This window comes from Puma concolor, chromosome B3 (assembly GCF_028749965.1).
Source record: "Puma concolor isolate L17-30 chromosome B3, mPumCon1.1.hap2, whole genome shotgun sequence".
Lineage (NCBI taxonomy): Eukaryota > Metazoa > Chordata > Mammalia > Carnivora > Felidae > Puma > Puma concolor.
In genome coordinates this window covers 142968583-142992021 of record NC_141672.1, presented here as the reverse complement: position 1 = coordinate 142992021, position 23439 = coordinate 142968583, and the positions used below count along the sequence as shown (strand labels likewise).

The 23439-nt window shown below is 50.3% G+C and overlaps 2 protein-coding genes across 6 annotated transcripts in view; one reads left to right on the top strand and one right to left on the bottom strand.

Annotated features, from left to right (window-relative positions):
* FANCI (FA complementation group I) overlaps positions 1-11586 on the bottom strand; it is a 103902-nt gene extending 92316 nt beyond the window's left edge. The window contains exon 1 of one of the 3 annotated variants that reach the window (XM_086711559.1): positions 11439-11586. In XM_086711559.1, the coding sequence (XP_086567685.1) occupies positions 11439-11543 (105 nt within the window). In that variant the 5' untranslated portion in view covers positions 11544-11586. The remainder of the gene's footprint in view (positions 1-11438) is intronic. The other 2 variants (XM_086711558.1, XM_086711557.1) reach the window with 2 other exon arrangements.
* Positions 7409-19951, top strand: RLBP1 (retinaldehyde binding protein 1). Of its 3 annotated transcripts, none has more exons than XM_025919670.2 (8): positions 7411-7647; positions 10498-10592; positions 10871-10999; positions 12206-12410; positions 14347-14525; positions 17646-17804; positions 18963-19073; positions 19393-19951. In XM_025919670.2, exons 2-8 carry the CDS (start codon positions 10581-10583, stop codon positions 19549-19551), a joined length of 954 nt encoding a protein of 317 aa, XP_025775455.2. In that variant the 5' UTR covers positions 7411-7647; positions 10498-10580; the 3' UTR covers positions 19552-19951. The 3 variants fall into 3 exon arrangements, with proteins under 3 accessions (XP_086567732.1, XP_025775455.2, XP_086567731.1); XM_086711605.1 differs by having other exon boundaries at positions 10483-10592; XM_086711606.1 differs by lacking the exon at positions 10871-10999 and having other exon boundaries at positions 7409-7647.
* The last annotated feature ends 3488 nt before the right edge of the window (positions 19952-23439 follow it).

Genomic DNA, 23439 nt, shown 5'->3' with positions numbered 1-23439 from the left:
TATTGTTTAATAGATACAGAGTTTCAGTTTTGCAAGATGAAAAAGTTCCAGGGGTGCCTGGGTGGCTCGGTTAAGATTTCTACTCCTGATTTCAGCTCAGGTCATGATCTCAAGGTCATGGATTGAGCCCGAGTGGGGAGGGCGTGGAGCCCGCTTAAGATTCTGTCCCTCCCCTGCTCTGGGTGCACGTGCTCTCTCTCTCTCAAAATAAAATGAACTTTAAAAAGTTCTGGAGATTTGTTTCACAATAATATGCATGCACTTAACACTATGAAGTGTACACTTAAAAATGGTGAAGATAGGGGCACCTGGGGGGCTCAGTGGGTTAAGCGTCTGACTTCGGCTCAGGTCATGATCTCGCGGTTTGTGAGTTTGAGCCCCGAGTCGAGCTCTGTGCTGGCAGCTCGGAGCCTGGAGCCTGCTTCAGATTCCGTGTCTCCTCCTATCTCTGCCCCTCCCATGCTCATGCTTTGTCTTTCTCTGTCTCTCAAATAAACGTTAAAAAATTTTTTTAAAAAAATGGTGAAGATAGAAAAAAAGAAAATGGTTAAGATAATTAGCCAAAAAAAAAAAAAAAAAAAAAGACAACGCTACTCGGGCAGTTCACAGGATTGTTAAGGAGAGCCAGTTGAATCCACCCTGGAGAAATTCCAACTTGGTAGTGTTTGAGACAGAGGTTTAACAGCTTACTATGTGCATCCTCAGTGTCTAGGAAAGTGACATACAGAGAATGCTTCACAAATATTTGTTAACTGGGTGCAAAATCAGGAGCTCACCCTTAGAAAATATGGTTTTAAATCATCTCAATGAGGGATGCCTGGGTGGCTCATTTGGTTAAGTGTCCAATTCTTGATTACCACTCAGGTCATGATCTCACAGTTCATGGGTTTGAGCCCTGCGTTGGACTCCACGTTGACAGTGCGGAGCCTTCTTGGGATTCTCCCTCTCTCCCTCTCTCTCTGCACCTCCCCCACTCTCTCTCGTTCTCTCTCTTTCTCTCAAAATAAATAAATAAAGTTTAAAAAATTATCTCAATGAAATGTTCCATTTCAAAACCAAAATGTTGGCTTAAAAATATATTACTACTCTTGAAGCTTCCTTTGAATTTGCAATCATTTGAAGATTAAAAGTTCAAAACAGTGGGTACCCAGGTGGCTCAGTGGGTAGAGCATCTAACTCTTGACCTTGGGGTTGTGAGTTTGAGCCCCACGTTGGGAGTAGACGTTACTAAAAAAACAAAACACTTTAAAAGTTCAAAACAACAAACAAAGGGGGGCATCTGGGTGGCTCAGCCCATTGAGCGCCTGACTCTTGGTATCTGCTCATGTCATGATTTCAGGGTTGTGGGATCAAGCCCTGCATATGGGCTCCGCGATGACAGCAAGGAGCCTGCTTAAGATTCTCTCTCCTTCTTTCTCTACCCCTCCTCCGCTCACACAGGCACTCTCCTGCCTCCTCTCAAAATAAATAAATAAACATTAAAAAATAATAATAAGGTTAGTTCTCTTCCCCTATTCAGTCTCTTATTTCTCAGAGGCCTGGAAGACAGGACCAGGAGGGAGGACAGTAATCCTTAAAAACTGGCCTCTCACAATTGGTGATATTTGATTAAGGTTTGTAGATTATCTAATTGTAATAGATCAATGTTAATTTCCTGACTTTGCTCGTTGTACTGTGGTTAATTATGAGAATGTCCTTGTTTTTTTGGAAATACATCCTGAAGTATTCAGGAGAAGAGGGGCATCCGGTCTCCAGCTTACTCTAAAATGGTTTAGGAAAAAGGAAGGTGTGTATCTGAGAGAGAATGACAAAGCGAGTGTGGTCACATGTTAACATCCAGGCGAAAGGCACATGGGTGTTTTTTGTACTCTTCTTGCAACTATTCTGTCAATCTGAAATTATGACAACAACAAAAAAAACCCAGCCCAGTGGTGAATCTAGTGGACTTCTCTGGCTTATAAATAAATAATCAGTGAAGCTGCCCTTTGAGGGCCCATCTTTGCGCTTTGATGAGGAGAGGGAGACAACCATCCGCCATCTTCCCCCTCCACCCTTTTCTGCTATCATCCTGCCTGGCTGCAGAACAGGGGTGGCTTGTGTGTCCCAAAAAGGGCCTCTTGGCTTGCTTCTGTCCCCATCTCCCACTTCACCTCAGCTACTCACTCTCTTGGGCCCATCCTGTGCCACCTCCCAAGTCACGACTCAGATGTCAACGTCCCATCTGGTCAGTTTGCTTGTTCATTTACTCCTGCTTGTTCATTCCCTGATCTTCACTGTCCCCCAGTCCTCCCTCTTCAATTACAAGCTTTAATACTTAAACCACATTTTAGCCAATATCCTCCATTTGCCCCTCCTCCCCCCACCCCATCTGTCCTTCCAAACCACCCAGCTGGCAGACTCTGCCCGTTTGAAGCCAGCGTTTCCCTCCATGGGAGGGACATGTGGGCCTCTGGGTTGTGCTGGAGAACTCTCTTGACTGTGTCCATGGGTACCTCTGAGAAGCCATAGGAACCAATCTCCAGGGGACCTCAACACTTCCATAACCTTCCCTAGTAAGTTTATCCTGCCTTCATGAGGATGATTTCAAACATTTCTCTTTTTTTTACTCCCAGCAGATGACCTCAGCTTTACCACCAAATCTTTTTTTTTTTTAATGTTGATTTATTTTTGAGAGAGACAGACAGAGCATGAGCAGGGGAGGGGCAGAGAGAGAAACAGGGAGACACAGAATCTGAAGCAGGCTCCAGGCTCTGAGCTGTCAGCACAGAGCCCAAGGCTGGGCTTGAACCCACACACCGTGAGATCACAACCTAGGCTGAAACTGGATGCTGAGCACCCAGCCACCCCTCATTACCACCAGGTAACTTTAAGGAAGGTACAGAATGTCCCTTGATTTGGGTTTTCCCATTTCCCTAAGGAGTTGATGCCAGGGCATTCCTTGGGGTCCTCCCTCTCCCGGGAATGGCAGTGGCCAGACTCTTGCCCCCGGGGCTGCTCCCAGGAAAGCGAGGTGATGTCACCTTCGCCAGGAGCCAGGAGTGACTTCCCTGGGCAGTCACACCTGTCGCTCTCCCTTCTGGAGGAGGGAGCACAGCCTTGTGTGTTGAAGGATGAGACGGCTTTAGAGTGACCAGGACCTACTCCCGGCTGTGCAGCTTTGGGCAGGGCCCCCATCTTTCTGACTCTTAGTTCCCTCTTCTGTAAAACGGGGGAATACACCCCCTACCTCACATCTGGAAGGACTGGATGAGCTACCGCAGGTAAGGTGCCTGTCACAGTACAGAAAGGGGGCACAGCAAACTGGAGCCCCCTCTCTTCCTGCCCCCAGCCTGGCAGAGGAGAGCCAGGGAGCCCACGGTTTTCTGCCAACACGGCCAGCACAGGTGTCTGGGCCAATGAGGACACTGTCTCCCCTCACACAAGGGCACTATTGTTCCAGCACAGGAGCGAGACATGAATGTGACTCGGCGGTGGGGGGGAGTGTGCGGGGCAGAGGCAGGAGAAGGCCCGTGAGCAGCAGAAAATGCCACAGAAGGCTCTGCTCCCTAAAAAGGGCCCTGTGGCCTGCTAGCTTCCTGAAGAGCTGCGTGCAGGCCCTCCTTTGTCAGGGCTGCGCCGTTAACCCGCGAGTGTTCTCCATGCACAGGACTGTTCTTCGTGAAGCACCCCATCACCTGGCTTTGACAGGCCACTGGGGCCACTGTGATTCCTTCCTGTGGGGCAGCCTGAGCTCTCCCCCACCCTCTTTATCTCCCAGGAACCTCACGCCCCGTGAAGTGCCCGGGAAAAAATCCAGTATCACATCCAGATTAGTTTGCTAAAGCTGCCTTAACAAAGTACTACTACAGGCTGAGTGGCTAAAATGACAGGAATGTATTCTCTCACAATTCTGGAGGTTAGACATCCAAGATCAAGGTGTCAGCAGGACTGGTTTCTGCTGAGACCTCTCTCCTCGGCTCGTAGAGGTCAGTCTTCTTGTGTGTTCACACAGTCTTCCCTCAGTAACTGTGTCCAAATTTCCTCTCCTTATAAGGGCACCGGTCACACTGGATTAGGGCCCAAGCTGCTGACCTCATTTTACCTTAATTACCCCCTTTAAAGGCCTTATCTCCAAATACACTCACATTCTTTTTTTTTTTTTTTTTTTATGATTGTTTTTGAGAGAGAGACAGAGAGATGGACCGTGAGCAGGGAAGGGCAGAGAGAGAGGGAGACCCGGAATGGGAAGCAGGCTCCAGGCTCCGAGCTGTCAGCACAGAGCCCCACACAAGGCTCGAACCCACTAACCACGAGATCATGACCTGAGCTGAAGTCGGCTGCTTCACCGACTGAGCCACCCAGGTGTCCCTAAATACACTCACATTCTGGAGTCCTTGGGGGATAGTACTTCAATACTTGAATTTGGGGAAACACGGTTCGGCTCATAACACCATTTTGCAAGTGTCGAACAGAGGCCTAAGAGAAATTGTGGCCTCAGTCCATGGCTCGTAGTAGACAGGGCCAGGCCTAGAATCAGGTTAGGATACCCCCCTCTTTGTCCTTTCTCCGCTTCCTGCACCCCCAACCGGGCCACCATTGGCCTGCCCCAAAGAGGAAGAGGATGGTCCTCAATCAACTTCCCCACAAATCCTCAGAGCTGATGGGACGTCAGAGGTCAGGCAAGGTAGGGTGTTGACCACAGGCGGAAGGGGGACAGGGCCAGAAGCTCTCGGGCAGTGCTTTTCAAACTTTTGTGTGCATAGACTCACTCCAGGGGCTCCTTGTGAACATGCACATTCTGACTTAGCCTGTCTGGAGAAGAACCTCACACTCTGCATTTCTAACAAGCTCCCAGATAATGTTGATGCTGTTGGTCTACAGGCTGTATTTCAAGTAGTAAGGTTTAGACCGGCGCTGTCCATCGCAAATATAAGGCGAGCCATTACAATTGCAACTAGAAAATTGTACGTTTTCTACTAACCGCACCGAAAAAAGTAAAGAGAAGCGAGTGAAGTGAACTCATATAGCTTCACCCCAATATATCCAAAGCATTACTGTGTCAGAACACGAAGCCATGTAAAAATCCATAATAAGAAATGTTACACTCTTTTTTGTACCTAATCTTCAAAATCCAGCAGGTATTTTATTTTTTTATTTATTTACCTACCTAATTTATTTATTTTAGAGAGTGCGTGTGAGCAGGGAGAGGGGTTGAGGGAGAGAGAGACTCTTTTTTTTTGTTTGTTTATTTTTCACTTTTGAGAGAGACAGACAGAGCGTGAGCAGGGGCGGGGGAGAGAGACAGGGAGACACAGAATCCGAAGCGGGCTCCAGGCTCCGAGCTGTCAGCACAGAGCCTGGCGCGGGCCTTGAACCCATGAACCGCAAGATCATGACCTGAGCCAAAGTCAGACACTTAACCGACTGAGCCACGCAGGTGCCGAGAGAGAGAGAGAGAGAGAGAGAGAGAGAGAGAGAGAGAGACTCTTAAGCAGGTTCCTCCACGCTCAGCACGGAGCCCGGCGTGGGGCTCGATCCCACCATCCTACGATCAAAACCTGAGCCAAAATCAAGAGTTGGACTCTCAGCTGACTGAGCCACCCAGGCTCCCCAACCAGCAGGTGTTTTATACGCACAGCACATCTCGTGTTGAACTCTAAGTTTTTATCAGAAATACTTGATCACAGAATTTACAGTTGAGGAAGTAGAATCACACACCTAAGTTCTTCCAAACGTACTTAAAAGTCTTCCAATAACTGCATCCGGTATCCACTTTTAAATTTAAGTGAATTAAATTTACAATTAAAAAAAAATAAAGTTACAATTCAGTTCTTTGGTGCCATTATCTGATTTCAGGTGCTAAAAAACTACCTGTGGTTAGAGGCTTATGTATTGGCCAGTGCAGGACTAGATGCCAGGAAGCAGAATGATAGAAATGAGGGGTTCCCCAGCCCCAGGGAGACTTTGGGAGGGAAACAGCCCAAAGCCAGACAGTAGCCAGAGCAGGAGCCCAGGGAAGGGGCTGTTGGAAGGAAAGGACTCAAGGTTCCTCAGCTGCACCCCAAGATCCAAGCCCCAGGTATTGCAGCCTGCTCTAGAGGAATGGGTCTAGAGAGACAAGTGGGGGTCAGGCACTGCTCCCTGGGACCACCCCTCAGAGACCCTCTCATAAGCCCCTGGATGTCTGGAGAGGGCATAGGAGGGTGAAGGGATCCCAAACCTATCCAAGTAGGAATGGGTTGAAAAACAAGAACTATTTCTGGGGAAAACCAAAAAGCATTTCTGGGGACGGAGTCTGGACAATGTCCCATGCACAGGATCTTGACCCCTGCCCCAGATACCCCCAGGAGGCAAAATCAGGACCCAGGATGACATTATGGAAGCCCGCTTGGAGGTCAGACCAAGGGTGAGTTTTAAAACAAGGAGAATTTTCCAGTAGTAAAAACAGGGGGGCTCCCTGCCCTTGGAATCCCAGAGAAAGGATATTCTAAAGGGATCACCACCACACCCCGCATGCCGCGCTCAGGGGAATACCAAAGCAGAGACTGGGAAGCCACCTATTGAGGGGCAGCAGAGGGGTTTCTTGCTTTACAGAGGGGTGGACAATGTGGGTCCTCTCCACCCAGATGCACACCGATTGTGTATTTGGAGTAACTGCCACCATTTACTGTGCATTTATATTTTCTAAGTGCCAGGCACTGAACTAAGCACTTTTATCCTCACTAAAGCCATGAGCCTGTCCTCTAATTATATCCCTACTTCTCGGAGGAGGAAACTGAGTCACTGAGTGCTGAAGTCACTTTTCACAGCTAGAAGGTGCCAGAGTTAGGATTTAAAGGTGGGCGGTTACATTCCAAAGCAGGCTTTTATCACTCCGCCATACTGCCTAGAAGGTGGGTCAGCCTGTCTGGCCCTCGTCCCACTCTGCCTTAACCAGCTACCTTTCCCAACTGACCCCACTCACTGTGCAGGTGACATCTACCACACCAGGTCCTGCTGGGCTGGGGAAGAGTGACAGGCCTTGGCTTTGCCACCGCTGCCACCGCATCCACAGTCACATTTAAAATATCCCTCCATCCGGGGGCAGCGGGGTGGCTCAGTTGGTTAAGCATCTGACTCTTGATCTCAGCTCAGGTCATGATCTCCTGATTCATGGGATCCCGCTCCATATCCGGCTCTGCGCTGAGGACAGAGTCTGCTTAGGATTTGTCTCTTTCTCTCTCTGCCCCTCCCCACCTCAAAATAAATAAACATCAAAAAAAAAAAAATTCTATCTCTTGCACGTCTTTCTCAGAACCCCTGCAACGAGAGACAGAGAGGGCAAGGAGGAGGGAATGGGGCTGGCCCACATCCCACCCCCACTGCCCGGCTTCCACATGGCTGAGCAGGAACTCAGGAGCAGACGCACACAAAAGAGGGCTTTGAGGTGGCTGCAGCTCGGCCCAGGCTGATCCCCTCTCCCCCCCTGGTGCCTCACTTGCCCCTATCTGGGCCTCCCTGTAAACCTGATTTAACAGGAAACTGTGGGCTTTGAGAAGTTCCTTGTGACACACTAATCCCAGCCTGCTGACCAGACCACGCCCCCAGCGGAGGCAACCTCCAGGCTCCCCGAGAAGGAGGAGGACACAGGCACCAGGTAGCCCTAAGGAGGAGCTGGTGACCTGGCAGGTAAGTCAGTAGCAGGGGTCTAGCTGGGCCAGGGAGCCCAGGACTGGGGTAAGGAGTCGGGGGGGTGCCTGTAAAACTGAAACCCACTGGCCATTCTCCATTTTGTGCCAGATCAACCTGATGGCAGATTTAGCAAATAAAAAGACAGGACACCCTGTTAAATGTGAATTTCAGAGGAACAACAGATACTTTTTTTTTAAGTATGTCCCATATATTGCATGGGATGTACTTACACTGCATAAGTAGTTGTTGTGCCTCTGAAATTGACATGTAATTGGGCATTCTGTGTTTTATCTGGCAACCCTAAATGGCAGGGAACAGCCTCAACGTGGAATGGTGATGAATGTTTTTTCGTGGTATACAGTTCATAAACCAGTATTTTAAAACCTCAAAATTAATTAGATTGGGCTTATTTAAAAAAGAATTGCAGTATTGACTTTAACCCTCTATTTCTAGGATCTAAGGTCTTGCCCTAATGATCTGCTTAACTGGCTGGGGGTATCCAGTCACTATCTCTCCTGTCTAAGCTCCAATTTGATAAGACTCTCTATTCCTGTTCCAGAAAAACCCAAGTGAGGCCACAAAGGATTGCAGTCTGTCTATCTCCGTGCCCACACATTTGGAAGTCTACTTGCCAGAGAGAAAGCTTAGATTTCGTTCCTGTTGGTGGATTTCCTACCCTGGCTAGGGCTGGGGAGCAGCAGAGGCAGGGAATGGGAGATCCTCAGACATTCCCTGGGATCCCCCAAGCCTCTCTGGGCTTGGGCAAAGATCAGTGTGATGCTAAGAAAGGGAAGGGAAGTTATGTTTTAGAGCAACACACTCACCGTGCTACGTACCTTACAGAAACGATAGGATCGTCATTACAACTCTATTTGGTAGGTACAGTTAGTATCCCCAATTTGCAGATGAGGAAACTGAGGCTTAGAAATGTTAACTAACTTTCTGAAGGTCATACAGGTGGTAAATGAGAACTCCTGATTCGAACCCAAGTTTCTCTGACCCTAAAGGGTTTTCTGCGACTTCCATTCTCCTAGGGAGTTTGCCTGGAGATGTCTCAGCTTTAGATGTTACAGCAGTGGTTTAAGCCCTACCTCTGCCACTTACCAATGGTGAATAGGTGACAAAACTGACCAGTGGGGACTGGGTCAGTGACGGCTCCTTCAAGGCCCTGGGGTATTTAGGCAAGAAAGGAAAATAAATCTGGGAACAGGAGAGCTATCTCCAAAAATACTCAGTGGGTTGAGCAGGTTGTCCTGTGGACAATGGATGAGATTTGTTCTGGTGCCACGCATCGCTTCTGTGTACAACATTTAATGTAACCTTCATAACCCTTCCATCTCCCTTTTACAGGGGACAACCAAGACTCAGGTTAAAGTACATAGTCTGCAAGTGGAAGAGACAGAATTTGAACCCAGGTCCAACTTTTGCCACAAGAGGCTGCCTCTCCATGCCTCTCGGTTAAGTCACAGCTGGGCTTAGCCTGATCCCTGGCTATTTCTGGTTGTGTGATCGTGAACAAGTCACTTATTCTCCCTGGAGTCTGTTTCCTCCTGTGTAAAATGGGGGGAATAATACCAGCTCTGGCTCTGAGATAATGGATTTGAAACTACTTAATGCATCACAAAGAACAGAACACACACCCAGTATTTTGATTATGTAACTAGTCCTCACCCGTGCAGAGCATGAATGCACCGAAGGGGCCATCCACCACCAGGCTGGGAAGTTTCTGGGATCCCCCTTTGGGCAGGAGAAAGAGGGCCACATCTAGCAGGAGGGATTGCCTTATCCTGCAGTGGTCATGTAATTTCAGAATGGAAGCCAAGGCTACTTTTTCCCTGGCTGGACCAACTCATCTTAAGAACTAGGGTTTGAGGTATTTTTGTATATATTCCTTCTCAAAGGAGAGTTTCCCAAAGTGTAACCCAAGGATCATTTTCTTCAGAGTCCTCTGGGATGCTGCTTTAAAATGCAGATTCCTGGGGCACCTGGGTGGCTCAGTTGAGCTTCCGACTTCAGCTCAGGTCATGATCTTGCGGTCCGTGGGTTCGAGCCCCACATCGGGCTCTGTGCTGACAGCTCGGAGCCTGGAGCCTGCTTCGATTCTGTGTCTCCCTCTCTCTGCCCCTCCCCCACTCATGCTCGCGCTCTCTCTCTCTCAAAAATAAATAAACATTAAAAAATTATTTTTGGGGCGCCTGGGTGGCACAGTCGGTTAAGAGTCCGACTTCAGCCAGGTCATGATCTCGCGCTCCGTGAGTTCGAGCCCCGCATCAGGCTCTGGGCTGATGGCTCAGAACCTGGAGCCTGTTTCCGATTCTGTGTCTCCCTCTCTCTCTGCCCCTCCCCTGTTCATGCTCTGTCTCTCTCTGTCCCAAAAATAAATAAACGTTGAAAAAAAAAAATTAAAAAAAAATTATTTTTTACATGAAAATATAGTGCAGATTCCTTGGCCTGCCCCAGTCCAGACCTCCTGAGTCAGAATCACAGAAGGCAGGGCTCAGGCACCTGCATTTAAAAAAGAAAAAAAATTTTTAATGTTTATTTGTATTTGAGAGAGACAGAGTATGAGTGGGGGAAGGGCAGAGAGAGAGGGAGACACAGAATCCAAAGCAGACTCCAGGCTCCGAGCTGTCAGCACAGAGCCCGATGCAGGGCTCAAACTCACAAACTGTGAAATCATGACCCGAGCCATCAGACGCTTAGCGACTGAGCCACCCAGGCGCCCCAGGCACTTATATTTCTAACAGATTCCTCTGGTGATTCTTAAGCACTCAAAAGTTAGAGATCCATTGTTCTGAGACGTAAGAGAACTGTCTTTCCATAACGCTGCAGACTTGACTCTTACAGTCTAGGGAGGAGGCTGCCTGGAGAGGCCAGGACAGAAGCTGGGTCCTTCTTTTTCTGACACCTCTGAGACTTCCAGAAGCAGCATGTCAGAGGGGGTGAGTATCCCTGTGCCTTGGGTCTCCCCTCCATCTACCTTCCTTCCTCCACCCCCTTCCCTCTCCCCCTCTGTTTCTCTATTATTTCGTCTGCTCAGGGTTAAGGGCATTCACCCACACAACCTCCCAGTGGTCCGTGACCCCACCCAAAGGGAGGAGGCCATAGCAGTGACTTTGGACGGAAGTACTAATTTAGGGTCTGAGCAGGCCCACTCACCTGGCTTGCTCAGGCTGATGGGGTGCCTCTCCCTGTGTGTTCCTGACTTCTCTCTGCCCAGGTGGGCACATTCCGTGTGGTCCCTGAAGAGGAGCAGGAGCTCCGTGCCCAGCTGGAGCGGCTTACAACCAAGGACCATGGGCCTGTCTTTGGCCCGTGCAGCCAGCTCCCCCGCCACACCTTACAGAAGGTGAGGTGGCCCCAGGTACAGCGAGGGGAGGGCTGACAAGGGGGCGATGTTGACAGCATCCTCTCTCCTGTAGGAAGAAGGGTCCAGCCCTAGCTCTCCAGGTTACCCTGAACCTAATGGACTGGCCTGTTCTAGGGGGCCATCATCCTGGAGGTTAAGGCCATGGCAGCCACCTGGGCTGACCAGACACCTGGGCCAGCCTATTCCAAGACTATAGCACCAACAGAGTTCCCTGATGTCAATGCCGGAACCTAGGGCATCTGGACCGGGGATCATCCTAGACTCAGATGTGGGAACACTGGTTTACAAGCGGTCCTGGGGAACAGAAATCCAACTGCTGCCCCCACCTGATAGCCAAGAGGCCTGGGTTCTAGAATCAGACCTACTTCCAACTTGCTGTGTGACCTCGAGCAAGTTGCTTTCCCTCTCCGGGTCTTACCTTATGAGAAGGTTGTTGGAGCAGCTCAGAGCGCATCAGACCGTGCTCAGTGGAGAGTGGCCGAGCTGTCCTGGAGCTGAGCTGAGCCTGGGCTCCTGCTTCCATCTCTGCTGCTGCCCCTGGACACCTCAAGGGAGATGAGCTCCCCCAGATCGGAGTCCCCCTCCTTTGCCTTCCCCTTGCTCTTGCTGTCCAAGGACAGAGCTGCCGGAGGAGGCACGCTGAAGAGCTCTCCAGGCGCAGCCTAGGGGAGGAGAGTGAGGCTCGGCGGGGCAAGGAGGGGGCGGGCTGCTATCTGTCGGTACCTTTGTCTTTGAGATCAGGATTATGCCTGGGGAGCTGCCAGCCCGAGTGGGAGTCTCAGCTCCACCCCCTCCCGCCTGGATGACCTTCACCTCTATGGGCCTCAGCTGGCTCCTCCTGAGGCATGGTGCTAGAATACCCACTTTCTGGTGACTTGTTGTGGCCCGAGGTATTTAGCAGAGTGCTGTGTGAGGGTTCCAAGAAGCGTCATTAGGAACGTTTGCACCTTTGGCGGTCTCCTGCCAACAAACCCAGGAGGCGCGGTTTGACCCGATTTTCTGCGAATGTAATGGGCCGCGAGAGGTGCCGCCGGGGCAGGTGGCGGCTCTTGGGGGGCAGGGGAGCGACGGCCCCAGCGGCAAGCCCTCCGTCCCTTCTGCCAGTCTGGCACCGGTAGGACAGCCCCCACGTGCGCGCCTTGCGCCCGATGTGTGACTCGCCGCCTCCACCCCACCCTGTTCCAGGCCAAGGACGAGCTGAATGAGAGGGAGGAGACCCGGGAGGACGTGGTTCGAGAGCTGCAGGAGCTGGTGCAGGCGGAGGCGGCGTCTGGGCAGGAGCTGGCCCGGGCGGTGGCCGAGAGGGTGCAGGGGAGGGACAGCGCCTTCTTCATGCGCTTCATCCGCGCGCGCAAGTTCCACGTGGGGCGCGCCTACGAGCTGCTCCGAGGTGAGTCCGCGCGGGAGGGACGGCCTGCAGCGGGGAGGTGGGGAGGCTGGTGTTGGCTCTCACCCGGGCGCTGAGGGGGCTGCCCCCTCCATCCCCCCTCCCTTTTCCTGCCCTGTGAGAGTCAGCCTCCCCGAGCCTCCTTATCCTTACCCGCAAAATGGGTGTGTGAACTAACTGGCCGCCGAGATCCCTTTCAGCTCCGACAGCAATGAATGAGTGTGGCCGCAGCACGTGCCCAGAGAGCCGGCTCCTCTCTCCCAGTTCTGGGACTCACTTGGTAGACCTGAGTCACCCCGATTGCGCGCCCAGGCAGGAGCGCGTTCCCCTCACTCCTACCCCAGCCTAGGCGTGGGCTCTGGAGGGCGGCAGGAAAGGTGGCTATGTGTGCAGAGCGGAACTGGGGATGGTACCAGCCCTGGGAAGGAGCCCTGAGGACGGGGCGGCCCAGGCCTTGCTGGCTGGCGGAAGACGAGTTTCCCAAGGAAATGAAATCCTCAGTGCTGGTGGAGAGAAGGGGTATCTAGCAGGTCCTCCCGCAGGCCAACGATTCTCCTTTTCTTCCTTCTTCCTTCCCCGAATGTTAATTCCCTCCCGTGATGTGCCGACCACTCTTATTTATTAAATTTAAAAAAATTTTGGGGCGCCTGGGTGGCGCAGTCGGTTAAGCGTCCGACTTCAACCAGGTCACGATCTCACGGTCCGTGAGTTCGAGCCCCGCGTCGGGCTCTGGGCTGATGGCTCAGAGCCTGGAGCCTGTTTCCGATTCTGTGTCTCCCTCTCTCTCTGCCCCTCGCCCGTTCATGCTCTGTCTCTCTCTGTCCCAAAAATAAATAAATGTTGAAAAAAAAATTAAAAAAAAAATTTTTTAATGTTATTTTTGAGAGAGGGACAGCGTGTGAGGATGGGGGGCAGAGAGAGAGGGAGACACAGAATGCGAAGCAGGCTCCAGGCTCCGAGCTGTCAGCACAGAGCCCGACACGGGGCTTGAACTCTTGAACAGTGAGATCATGACCTGAGCCCAAGTTGGACGCTTGACCGACTGAGCCATCCAGGTGCCCCTGCCAACCACTCTTTTAGGCCAAAGGATGCAGCATAGAACAAAGCAGACGTCTGCCTTCCTGGACTTCATGCTCTATTGGTGGAAATCACAAACCAGAGAGATAAAATTACATAGACTGTGTAAGAAGGGATAATGAGGAAAAATAAAGGAAGTGGATATAAAGAACTGAGGGGTTGAAGTTTTAGGTAAAGCGACCAGGAAGGCTCCAGTGCAAAGGGGACTTTTGAAGAACATGGGAAAAGAGATAACCTGGGGAAGGAGCAATAGGGCAGAGAGGGGAGGCCTTGGGGATGTACCCAGAATGCCGTAGGACCGTAGGACCAGTGAGGGGGCCAGGGGCATTCCCTAGGCAAATGCTGCCCAAACACCTCCCTGGGCCTGGCCTCCCAGGGTTCAGTGGTAGAGACAAACCAGGGACTTGTTCAGGGTGGGTGACAGTGGGGTTTGTGGGGGGTGGAAGTGCTTCTGGAATCTGGAAGGTCCTTTGCATTCTGCTTGGGGTTGAGGTTTTCTCTTGGGGTCTTTTCCCCACCCCTACTCAGCTAACCCTGTGCCCACCTGGAAAAAGCTAACCCTCTGCCCGTAGGCAAGAGGAAATCACAAATGTAATAGTCGTCTTCAGGTTTAGGATTATACATCACGCTTGCACGGTTTACAAATGGTGTTCATACCTAGAATCTTGCTTGGTTACTGCAGCCGTTTGGTGAGATAGGCCAATGTTTTCCTCCACAAGGGACTCAAAAGGTTGAGGATCCTGCATCAACACACAGGATGCACGTTGAGGAGCCGGGCAGGAGTCCAGGCCTCTGGAATCTTTCTGTGCCAGTCCCAGATGGGCAGGCTCCCTGAGGGGCTCTTCTGCTCTCCCTCCGCCAGGCTACGTGAACTTCCGGCTGCAGTACCCTGAGCTCTTTGATAGCCTGTCCCTGGAGGCCGTGCGCTGCACCGTGGAGGCTGGCTACCCTGGTGTCCTCTCCAGTCGGGACAAATATGGCCGAGTGGTCATGCTCTTCAACATCGAGAACTGGGACAGTGAAGAAATCACCTTCGATGAGGTCAGTGGGGGCTCGCCTGGCTCCCTCCCATCCCCTGGGCTGGGTTCCCCTCCCTCAAACCTGGCCTCTTCTGGACCCTCATTCCTGGCTCCCCAGGGGGCTAGGGTCTGTTGGGGAGGGGGAAAGGCCGGCCTTTTTTCTGGGCAGGGAAGAATTCCTGGGGTGTGCCACGGCAGCTGGAAAACCTAGACGCCTCCCAGGAGGGGCCCACTGGCCCATACATGACTGCCCCCTGGCGTTCCTGCCACGTGGGCGTGACAGCTGTGGGTCAGCCCTGCCAAATGCTGAAGGCTGGGGGCGACACACACAACAGGGATTAATTGACTGTGGACTGGGAGAGATTCTGGAAAGCCCAGGTTTCAACCTACTGACCAGCCTGAGGTCTCTGCATGTATTTATTTATTTCACCGTATGACTTGGAGAATATGCTTTTTTTTAAAATTTCCTTTTTAAAATCATGCTATGTTATTTTTTTCATCATGATAAGTGTGCTCTTTAATCGCCATCCCTTATATCACCCATCCCCTCCCACCTCCCCCTCTGGTGACCAGCAGTGAAGAGTCTGTTTCTTGGTTTGCCCCCCTCTCTCTCTCTCTCTTTTTTCCCCTTTGCTCATTTGTTTTGTTTCTTCAGCTCCACATATGAGTGAGATTGTCTGGTATTTGTCTTTCTCTGACTTACTTAGCGTAATACTCTGTATTTCCAACCATGTTGTTGCATGTGATAAGATTTCATTCTTTTTTTATGAATGGGTAATATTCCATTATATAGACACCACATCTTTATCCATTCATCCATCAACGGACACTTAGGCTGCCTCCATAGTTTGGTTATTGTACATAATGCAAAAAACATAGTGGTGCGTGTATCCCTTTGAATTAGTGTTTTTGTATTTTTTGGTTTCTGCATTTATATATATGTGTGTGATTTTGCTTGTCAAGCCCTTAAGAGAGCTACGCTAGGTGGGTGAATTAGGGTTTGTCTTGGGAGACATGTGCCACCAAGCCTTAAAAAAAATTGTACATACTCACTTTAGAAGATGCTGTCTAGTTGTCCTGACATCATTTCTTGAGGAGTTCATCTTTTTTCCCAAAGATTTGAGATCTTTGTCAGTCTATATTTTCATATATATTTGCGTCTATTTCTGGACTTATATTCTGTGTCATTGATTTCTGTCTATTCATGATCCAAGACCACACTGTATTTGTGTGTGTGTGTGTGTGTGTGTGTGTGTGTGTGTGTGTGTGTTTAAGGTTTTATTTTTAAGTAATCTCTACACCCAGCACGGGGCTCGATCTTAACAACTGTGGGATCGCGTGTGACCTGAGCCGAAATCAAGAGTTGGACACCCAATCGACTGAGCTATCCAGGAGCCCCTCATTAAATTTGTCTTAAGTGTTGCTGTAAATGGGGCTTTTTCTGCCATTATATCTTCTGATTGGTTATTGTTTGTATATATGAGAATTATTGTTTTAGTATATTAATTTTATATTCTGAATTCTTTTTGTTACTTATGTTAATTTTAGAATTGATTTTCTCGGGTTTTCTAAGAATGCTGTCATATTATTGTAAATAGAGATGATAGTTTTTCTTTCCCTTTTCTACTTGTGCCTCTGATTTTTTTTTTTTTTTTTTTTTAACTTTGTTGCATTGGCTAACGCCTGTAACAGAGAGTTAAATGGTGGTAGAGGTGAAGTGCTTATCTTGTCCCCGATCTTATCAGGGATACCTATGGTGTTTTACACTAATTAAGATACTGGCTTTAGGACTGAGTTTGTGTGTGTGTGTGTGTGTGTGTGTGTGTGTGTAAAAGACTTTAAAATAGTTCTCTTTCTTTCTTTCTTTATTTCTTTTTTGGTGTAAAAAGGTGATTTTATTAAAGCACGGGGTGGGGGAGGGGACAGGACCCATGGGCAAAAAGAGCTGCCAAAAATATTTCTTCTTGGGGTACCCAGCTGGTTTAATCGGTAGAGTATGTGACTCTTGATCTCAGGGTTGTGAGTTTGAGCCCCGTGTTGGTTGTAGAGATCACTTAAAAATACAATCTTAAAGGGGGCACCTGGGTGGCTCAGTCAGTTAAACATCCGACTTTGGCTCAGTTCATGATCTCACCAGTTCTGAGCTTGAGCCCCTATTGGGCTGTCTGCTCTCAGCACAGAGCCCACTTTGGATTCTCTGTCCCCCTAGCTCTCTGCCCTTCCCCCACTCACATTCTCTCTCCCTCTCTCTCTCTCTCAAAAATAAACAAAACATTTAAAATAAAATAAAATCTTTAGTATATGTGCTGCCGAAGCGAGCACAAAATAAAATAAAATCTTTAAAACGACTATTTAAAGAATACTTTTTTCTTATTATATAAATGATATCTGCATATTCGAAAATGCAAAAAAAAACAGAAATTAAAAATCATCCACGATTTACCACCCAGAGATTTCTATCATTGACATCCTTCCAATCCACTTTTTCTAGAAACACACATACACATGCACACGTACACATATTTTTTCCTATAAAAATGGGATCACACTCTACAATAATACGTCATGAACGAATATTTTGCTCTGTAATTCATATGTATATAATTTTTTTTAACGTTTATTTATTTTTGAGACAGAGACAGAGCATGAACAGGGGAGGATCAGAGAGAGAGAGGGAGACATAGAATCCGAAACAGGCTCCAGGCTCTGAGCGGTCAGCACAGAGCCCGACGCGGGGCTTGAACTCACGGACCGTGAGATCATGACCCGAGCCGAAGTCGGACACCCAACCGACTGAGCCACCCAGGCGCCCCGTATATGTATATAATTTTAACTGCTCCAGAATATTTCATGGCATGAACGTACCATAACTTCACCAGTCCTTTATTGTTGGACATTTAGGTTGTTTCCAGTGTTTCTACCCTTATAAGGGTACGGGGATAAACACCCTAGCATCTAACCATGGGTATGACATTCAAGGTTATTTTCTTGGGACACAGCCATGGAGGTGGAATGTTCCAGTTTAAAGCCTGTGACAAATTACCTCCAGTAAGGGATGCGCCGTTTAGCTTTCCCCCTCAGGACCTTAAGCCTTAATTATCTTTGCAGTTGGGTTTTACAGCCTTTTCATTCTGTGTCTAAGATCTTGCAGGCATATTGTTTCATCCTGGAGAAGCTACTAGAGAATGAGGAGACTCAAATTAATGGCTTCTGCATCGTTGAGAACTTCAAGGGCTTTACCATGCAGCAGGCTGCCGGACTCCGGGCTTCCGATCTCAGGAAAATGGTAGACATGCTCCAGGTGGGGCCTCAGAGCTCTGTCCCATGGGGGCCTCTCATAGGGCAGGAGGCTGGGAGGCTGGGCCCAGTCTCCTGGTTTAACCGTGCGGGCAAGGACCTAAAAGGAGGACCACCTAGCTCCCTAGTGAGCGATGGCAGCCACGAGCGCTTGCATGGTGACCAGCAGTGAGCCACGCACGCTCGTTAATTCCTTAACTCCTTGAGAACAGTCCCTCCCCTCTTCCCCATTTCATTTTACAAACCTCAGAACCGGGGCTCAGAGGTTCGAGTGACTTCTCAAGGTCGTAAAACCCTAAAGTGGCAGAGGTCAGACTTGAACCTACACCGTCTGACCTAGAATTCCGTTCTCCGTCCACATATGTCACACTGACTCTCTCTGAAGGTGACTTTGTCCCAAGAAATGGATTATCACTAATGTCCCCGACAACTCGGTCCAGTATATGCTGATGTGTCAGAAGTCCTTTCTCAGAGCTAACCCTAAATCTGCTTTATGCTTTTTGTGTATCTGGGAAAGGAGGGGTGGGAGATGGGGGTCTGGGGGGCACGCTGAAGGATCGTGAGACATGACAGTAGTGTCCCTGGGGTTTATAATAGTTTCCAGGCCGCTCAGCAGGCTAACGGGTGTGAAAAAACTCAGGTCACCTAAAAACCATTTCATTAAAAAAATTTTTTTTAATGTTTATTTTTTTGAGAGAGAGAGAGAGAGAGAGAGAGCATGAGCAGGGGAGGGGCAGGGAGAGAGGGAGACCCAGAATCTGAAGCAGGCTCCAGCCTGTCAGCACAGAGCCCGACGCGGGGCTTGAACTCATGAACTGTAAGATCATGCCTTGAGCCAGAAGTCAGATGCTTCCCCGACTGAACCACCCAGGTGCCCCTCATTTCTTTATTCCACCAAATAACGGCAAGGTTCGGTGCATCAGCAGGGAGAGGGCGGGGGTGCCTGGCCTCCGGGGCTTTCTCCCTGCAGTTTGGAGCCCCGGCGAAGCCAAGGTTCCCCCGATTGCTGGCCCGGGGATGGAACCTTTGGTGGGCTGTCCTTCGGGGCAAACTATGTGGTGAGGCAGGGCTGTCCTCCAGCCATGGGGAGAGGCAGAGGGGGAGTGCTTGGGAGCCTCTGAGGGCCCCGCGGCCATGGGTGGGGCGCTCTCTGCCTCTGCAGGACTCCTTCCCAGCCCGGTTTAAAGCCGTCCACTTCATCCACCAGCCGTGGTACTTCACCACGACCTACAACATGGTCAAGCCCTTCTTGAAGAGCAAGCTGCTGGAAAGGGTGAGGGCACGGGGCCACACCGGGAGGGTGCCCAGTGCTTATCTGGTGAGCGCGTGAGCGCGTGGTGGTGTTGTTGGTAGCAGGAGAGAGTTCACCAGACAAGGGGGACGACGGTGGGAGGAGGTGGAGGGGACCCCACGGGAGCCCTCCTCAGACTCCGTGCCATGGTCCTGAGCTGAGTGACAGCACACCGTGGAGGAGGACACCACCAGGCAGGGAGGGCATGCTGTGCCTTTCTCCTCCTGTCCCTTTCCTCCCCTCCGTCCCCGGCCTTAGGGTACCCCCCCTACTCAGCTCTGTCTCCCCTGCTTCCCTACAGGTCTTTGTCCATGGAGATGACCTCTCTGGCTTCTTCCAGGAGATCGATGAGGACATCCTGCCCGCCGACTTTGGGGGCACATTGCCCAAGTATGATGGCAAGGCGGTCGCTGAGCAGCTCTTTGGCCCCCGGCCTCAAGCCGACAACACAGCCTTCTGAGGACTGACGTCTCTGGCTGTGCAACCTGTAGTTAGCAATCCGGGCTCTCCTCGGCCGTCCTGGCCCCAGGAGGTTGGGAAAAGGGCTGCCTGAGGTGGTTCCTCTGCTCCTCCCTGTGCTTGGATGAGTTCAGGTGTCACCCTCCTCCCAAGTTCAGGGACGATAAAGCAGGGGGAATTCCCTTGGACAAGAATTGGGGGCAGTTATATTCCCACAGCCTCTGAAGCTCAGAACAGTGACTTGCTCGGGGTTGAGTTTCAAAGACTCTTCTAATTAAGCCTCTCGATGATTTCCTTTCTAGCAGTGTTGCCTCTCAGGGTCTGTGAAAACAGGCAAAGAGGCTGATTTGTAGGTCTCTCCCCTGCCTAAATAAATAAATGAATAAATAAATGTAATTAAAGGATAAAAGAGTGGGGGATATAAAATTATCTGGCAAACATGGCAATTTTGGTGACTGGTAGGCAGGTGAGGGGGTTTCCATATGGAATTCTGGGATTTCTGTGGAAGCAGCTTCGAAGTGGCTCCATTTTGTGGTAGCCTGGTCCCCTCAGTCGGGGGCAGTGTGACGTGTGCAGTGATGGTCCAGAACTTGGATCCCCTTCCAGAGTGACGGTTGTGTCCCCTCCTGTTTGGGGTCTCCCCACCAAAGGCGCTCTCCTCTAGCCCCCTTGCCTGTACTGGTAGGGTTTTTTTTTTTGTTTGTTTTTTTAATGTTTATTTACTTTAGAGAGAGAGAGAGAATGAGCAGGGGAGGGGCAGAGAGAGAGGGAGACACAGAATCCAAAGCAGGTTCCAGGCTCCACACTGTCAGCACAGAGCCCAGCTGGGAGCTCGAACTCGTGAACTGCGAGATCATGGCCTGAGCCGGAGGCAGTCCCTTAAACGACTGAGTCACCCAGGTGCCCCGTCATCTGTACATGTAGGTAAAACTACCAGTCTCTGGGGCACCTGGGTGGCTCAGTAGGTTGTGTCTGCCTTCCGCTCAGGTCATGATCTCGAGGTTCGTGAGTTTGAGCCCTGAGTCAGGCTCCGTGCTGACTGTGGTCTCTGCCATTCCTGCGTGCACATGCTCGCTCTCACTCTCTCTCTCTCTCTAAAAAAAAAAAAAAAAAAGGATGTATAGATGATATCTCTGAGTACTCTTGTCCTAATGTTAATCGGTGAAAGTTCTTTGCAGCCTGAGGCACTCTACCGTGATAAACTTTCATTTTCCAGCTGTGCATCTTTTGACACATGCAAATGCTTTCCGTCTGTAAAGTTGGCTTTCCTCAAGTGGTGATTTTTGAGCATGCTCATTTCTTTTTTCTTAAAGTTTCTTTATTTTGAGAGAGAGAGAGAGTGCACATGCAGGCAAGTCGGGTAGGGAGAGAGAGAGAGCGAGCGAGAGAGAGAAAATCTCAAGCAGGCTCCAAGCTGTCAGCGCAGAGCCCAAGGCCGGGCTTGAACTCACGAACGGTGAGATGATGACCTGAGCAGAAGCCAGACACTTAACTGACTGAGCCACCAAGGCGCCCCAAGCGTGTTCATTTCTACCAATGAGACTCCCCGTTAGAGGCCCCCGTCTGCTGAGCGTGCCGCTCCCTCTTGGAGAAGGACTGGCTGCTGGACACCGGGCGTGCGGTCATCAATACTCCTCCCGAGATCCTCCACTGATGTTCCTTGTTCCTGTAGACAGATGCTTGTTCCCATGGTTTAGCCAGTGTGGTGGGTGAGGGTTGGCTGGCCCAGCTGCCCCCTGCCCCCCGGAGTGACCCCAGTGATCATCCCAGGGCTTTTCCTCTCTTGCCCCTCCTTGTGGGCATGAAGCACCCTTGGTACTGAACCCACTTTTTGGGAAAGGACCTCCAGCTATTCACTGGGCTGCAGGTTCAATCCAGTCCCATCTGCTTTCACTCCAGGAATTTTTATTTCTTTTTATTTTTTAAAGCTTTTTTTAAAATACATTTTTTTTAATGTTTATTTTGAGAGAGAGAGACTGAGAGCGAGTGGAGGAGGAGCAGAGAGAGAGGGAGACACAGAATCAGAAGCAGGTTCCAGGCTCTGAGCTGTCAGCACAGAGCCCGACGTGGGCTTGAACCCATGAACTGTGAGATCATGACCTCGGCTGAAGTCGGATGCTTAACCGACTGAGCCCCCCAGGCTTCCTGCTCCGGGAATTTTTCTGATCCACTGAGCATCCTTGTTCTTGTTTTCCGATGTGGGTATGTATATACATGTACACGTATATGTGAATGTACATATATATGCATTTATTTCTTATACCCCTTCTTTCATTTCTAGGGTTTGCAGTTATGTTCATCACCCCAGTAACTTCCTTCTTTATAATGTTCACAGTCGACAATCCATGGTCATAATTGATATATACCTAAGACTTCTGAGCTGGAGGAGGAACCACAGCAAATTATCGTGGGTGGAGGGGTGGGAGGCTTGACCAGGGAGGATTTTCCCCAAACCCTTTTTTGCAAACTCTTCAAAAACCCTTTGAAAGGCGAGGGTCCCCCTTTCCACATCAAATCTTTCATGTGACTCTCGTATTTAAGCTGGAAAGAGTGGAGCTGCTCTGGTTGTACCCCAAGGGATCTCCTAGGACATCTAGAGCTGCGAAAGTATTTCAAGAATGAGGGCATGAACCACGGTGCGTCGGTGCTGAGGAGTCAAGTGATAAGAGAACGGAGACTTGCATTGGCCAGGATGGGGGCCACTGGCGACCATAGGGTAGAGGTAGAGGGTAGAGTGGGGGCGGGGTTGAGGCGGAGTTAAAGACATTTTTAAAGCTTTCAAGATATACTTTGAATTCTTTTGTGAAAGAGTTGTATCCCAAATCTGAGGGAAACAGAGGCTGATCCCTCTTGCGTGACTCCTATCTTTCCCTTGGCCCCCAGTTGCTAGACGCGGCCCAGGCCCACCCTCTGATTAGTAGGGGCTCTAATTTACAAATGAGATCAGGATGTGGAGAAAACCGGCAGGCAGATGCTGACCAGGAAGCTCTTGGGGCAGCATTAGTTCTCAACTAAGATCCAAATGGATCATTGGGGTCTCCGCTGCGGTCAGCAGGGCTAGCGCCTTAACTCGGGGCTGGGCTCTGACAAGGAAGGCTGTGTGGTTGGGACCCAGTGAGTGAGCTCCGACTGTGGGCTGGCATTGCCCCCTGCTGGTCTTGTCCTGGTACTGCCTCTCCAGGCACAGAGACCAGCCCCCACAGGAAAGAGAGGTGGGCAGCTGGGCCAGACCTTTGTCCAGGAAGGTGGTGCCGCTTTTGGGAGAATGTGTCTGAGGACCATAAAGGTTAATGTTCAGCCTCGCAAAATCCCAGCCGCCTGTATGCTGGTTTCCTATATGTGGCCACCACCGCCACAGCCATGAGAGGGAAAGAGAGACAATAAAATACTCTCTTGAAAACCACCAAGTATGGAACGGGGGACGATGAAAGAAACCTGAATTTTAGGATAGCCACTTGCTGCCCTCAACAGCTTTCTTTCCGGAGACATCTGGGATGAGGCAGGAATCATGCCACCTAGAAGTAACTCGAACAAAGCGAGGGTTTTCCAAGTCCCAACCATGCACTTCTGCCATCCTCACGTGGGTCTTCGGGGAATATTGTCAGCAGATGGGGGCAATTTGTTAAGGTGTGGGTGGAGGCCTCCGTAGGGAAATGGGCCACCAGCTTCAGAGAGCCTTGAACGAGACTGGCTATACCGCTCAGTCTCTGGTTTACCTAGGGGGATGCTGGAGGAATCCAATGCTACCTGGCAGTCGGCAAAGCTTGCGGGAAGAGGGATGCATGGGTCTTAAACTAGCCAGGAAAAGGGCTGAAGAGGCACCTGAGGGGTGAACTGGACCATCTTTCATCCCACTGTGGTGGGCGTGGCTCTGGTGTTGCTGGGTCTG

Bases quoted from the DNA above. Each gene is read 5' to 3' on its own strand.
- RLBP1 (XM_025919670.2), top strand. The intron at 14,526-17,645 runs GTCAGTGGGGGC...TCTGTGTCTAAG, and splicing joins AAGAAATCACCTTCGATGAG to ATCTTGCAGGCATATTGTTT. The intron at 19,074-19,392 runs GTGAGGGCACGG...GCTTCCCTACAG, and splicing joins AGAGCAAGCTGCTGGAAAGG to GTCTTTGTCCATGGAGATGA.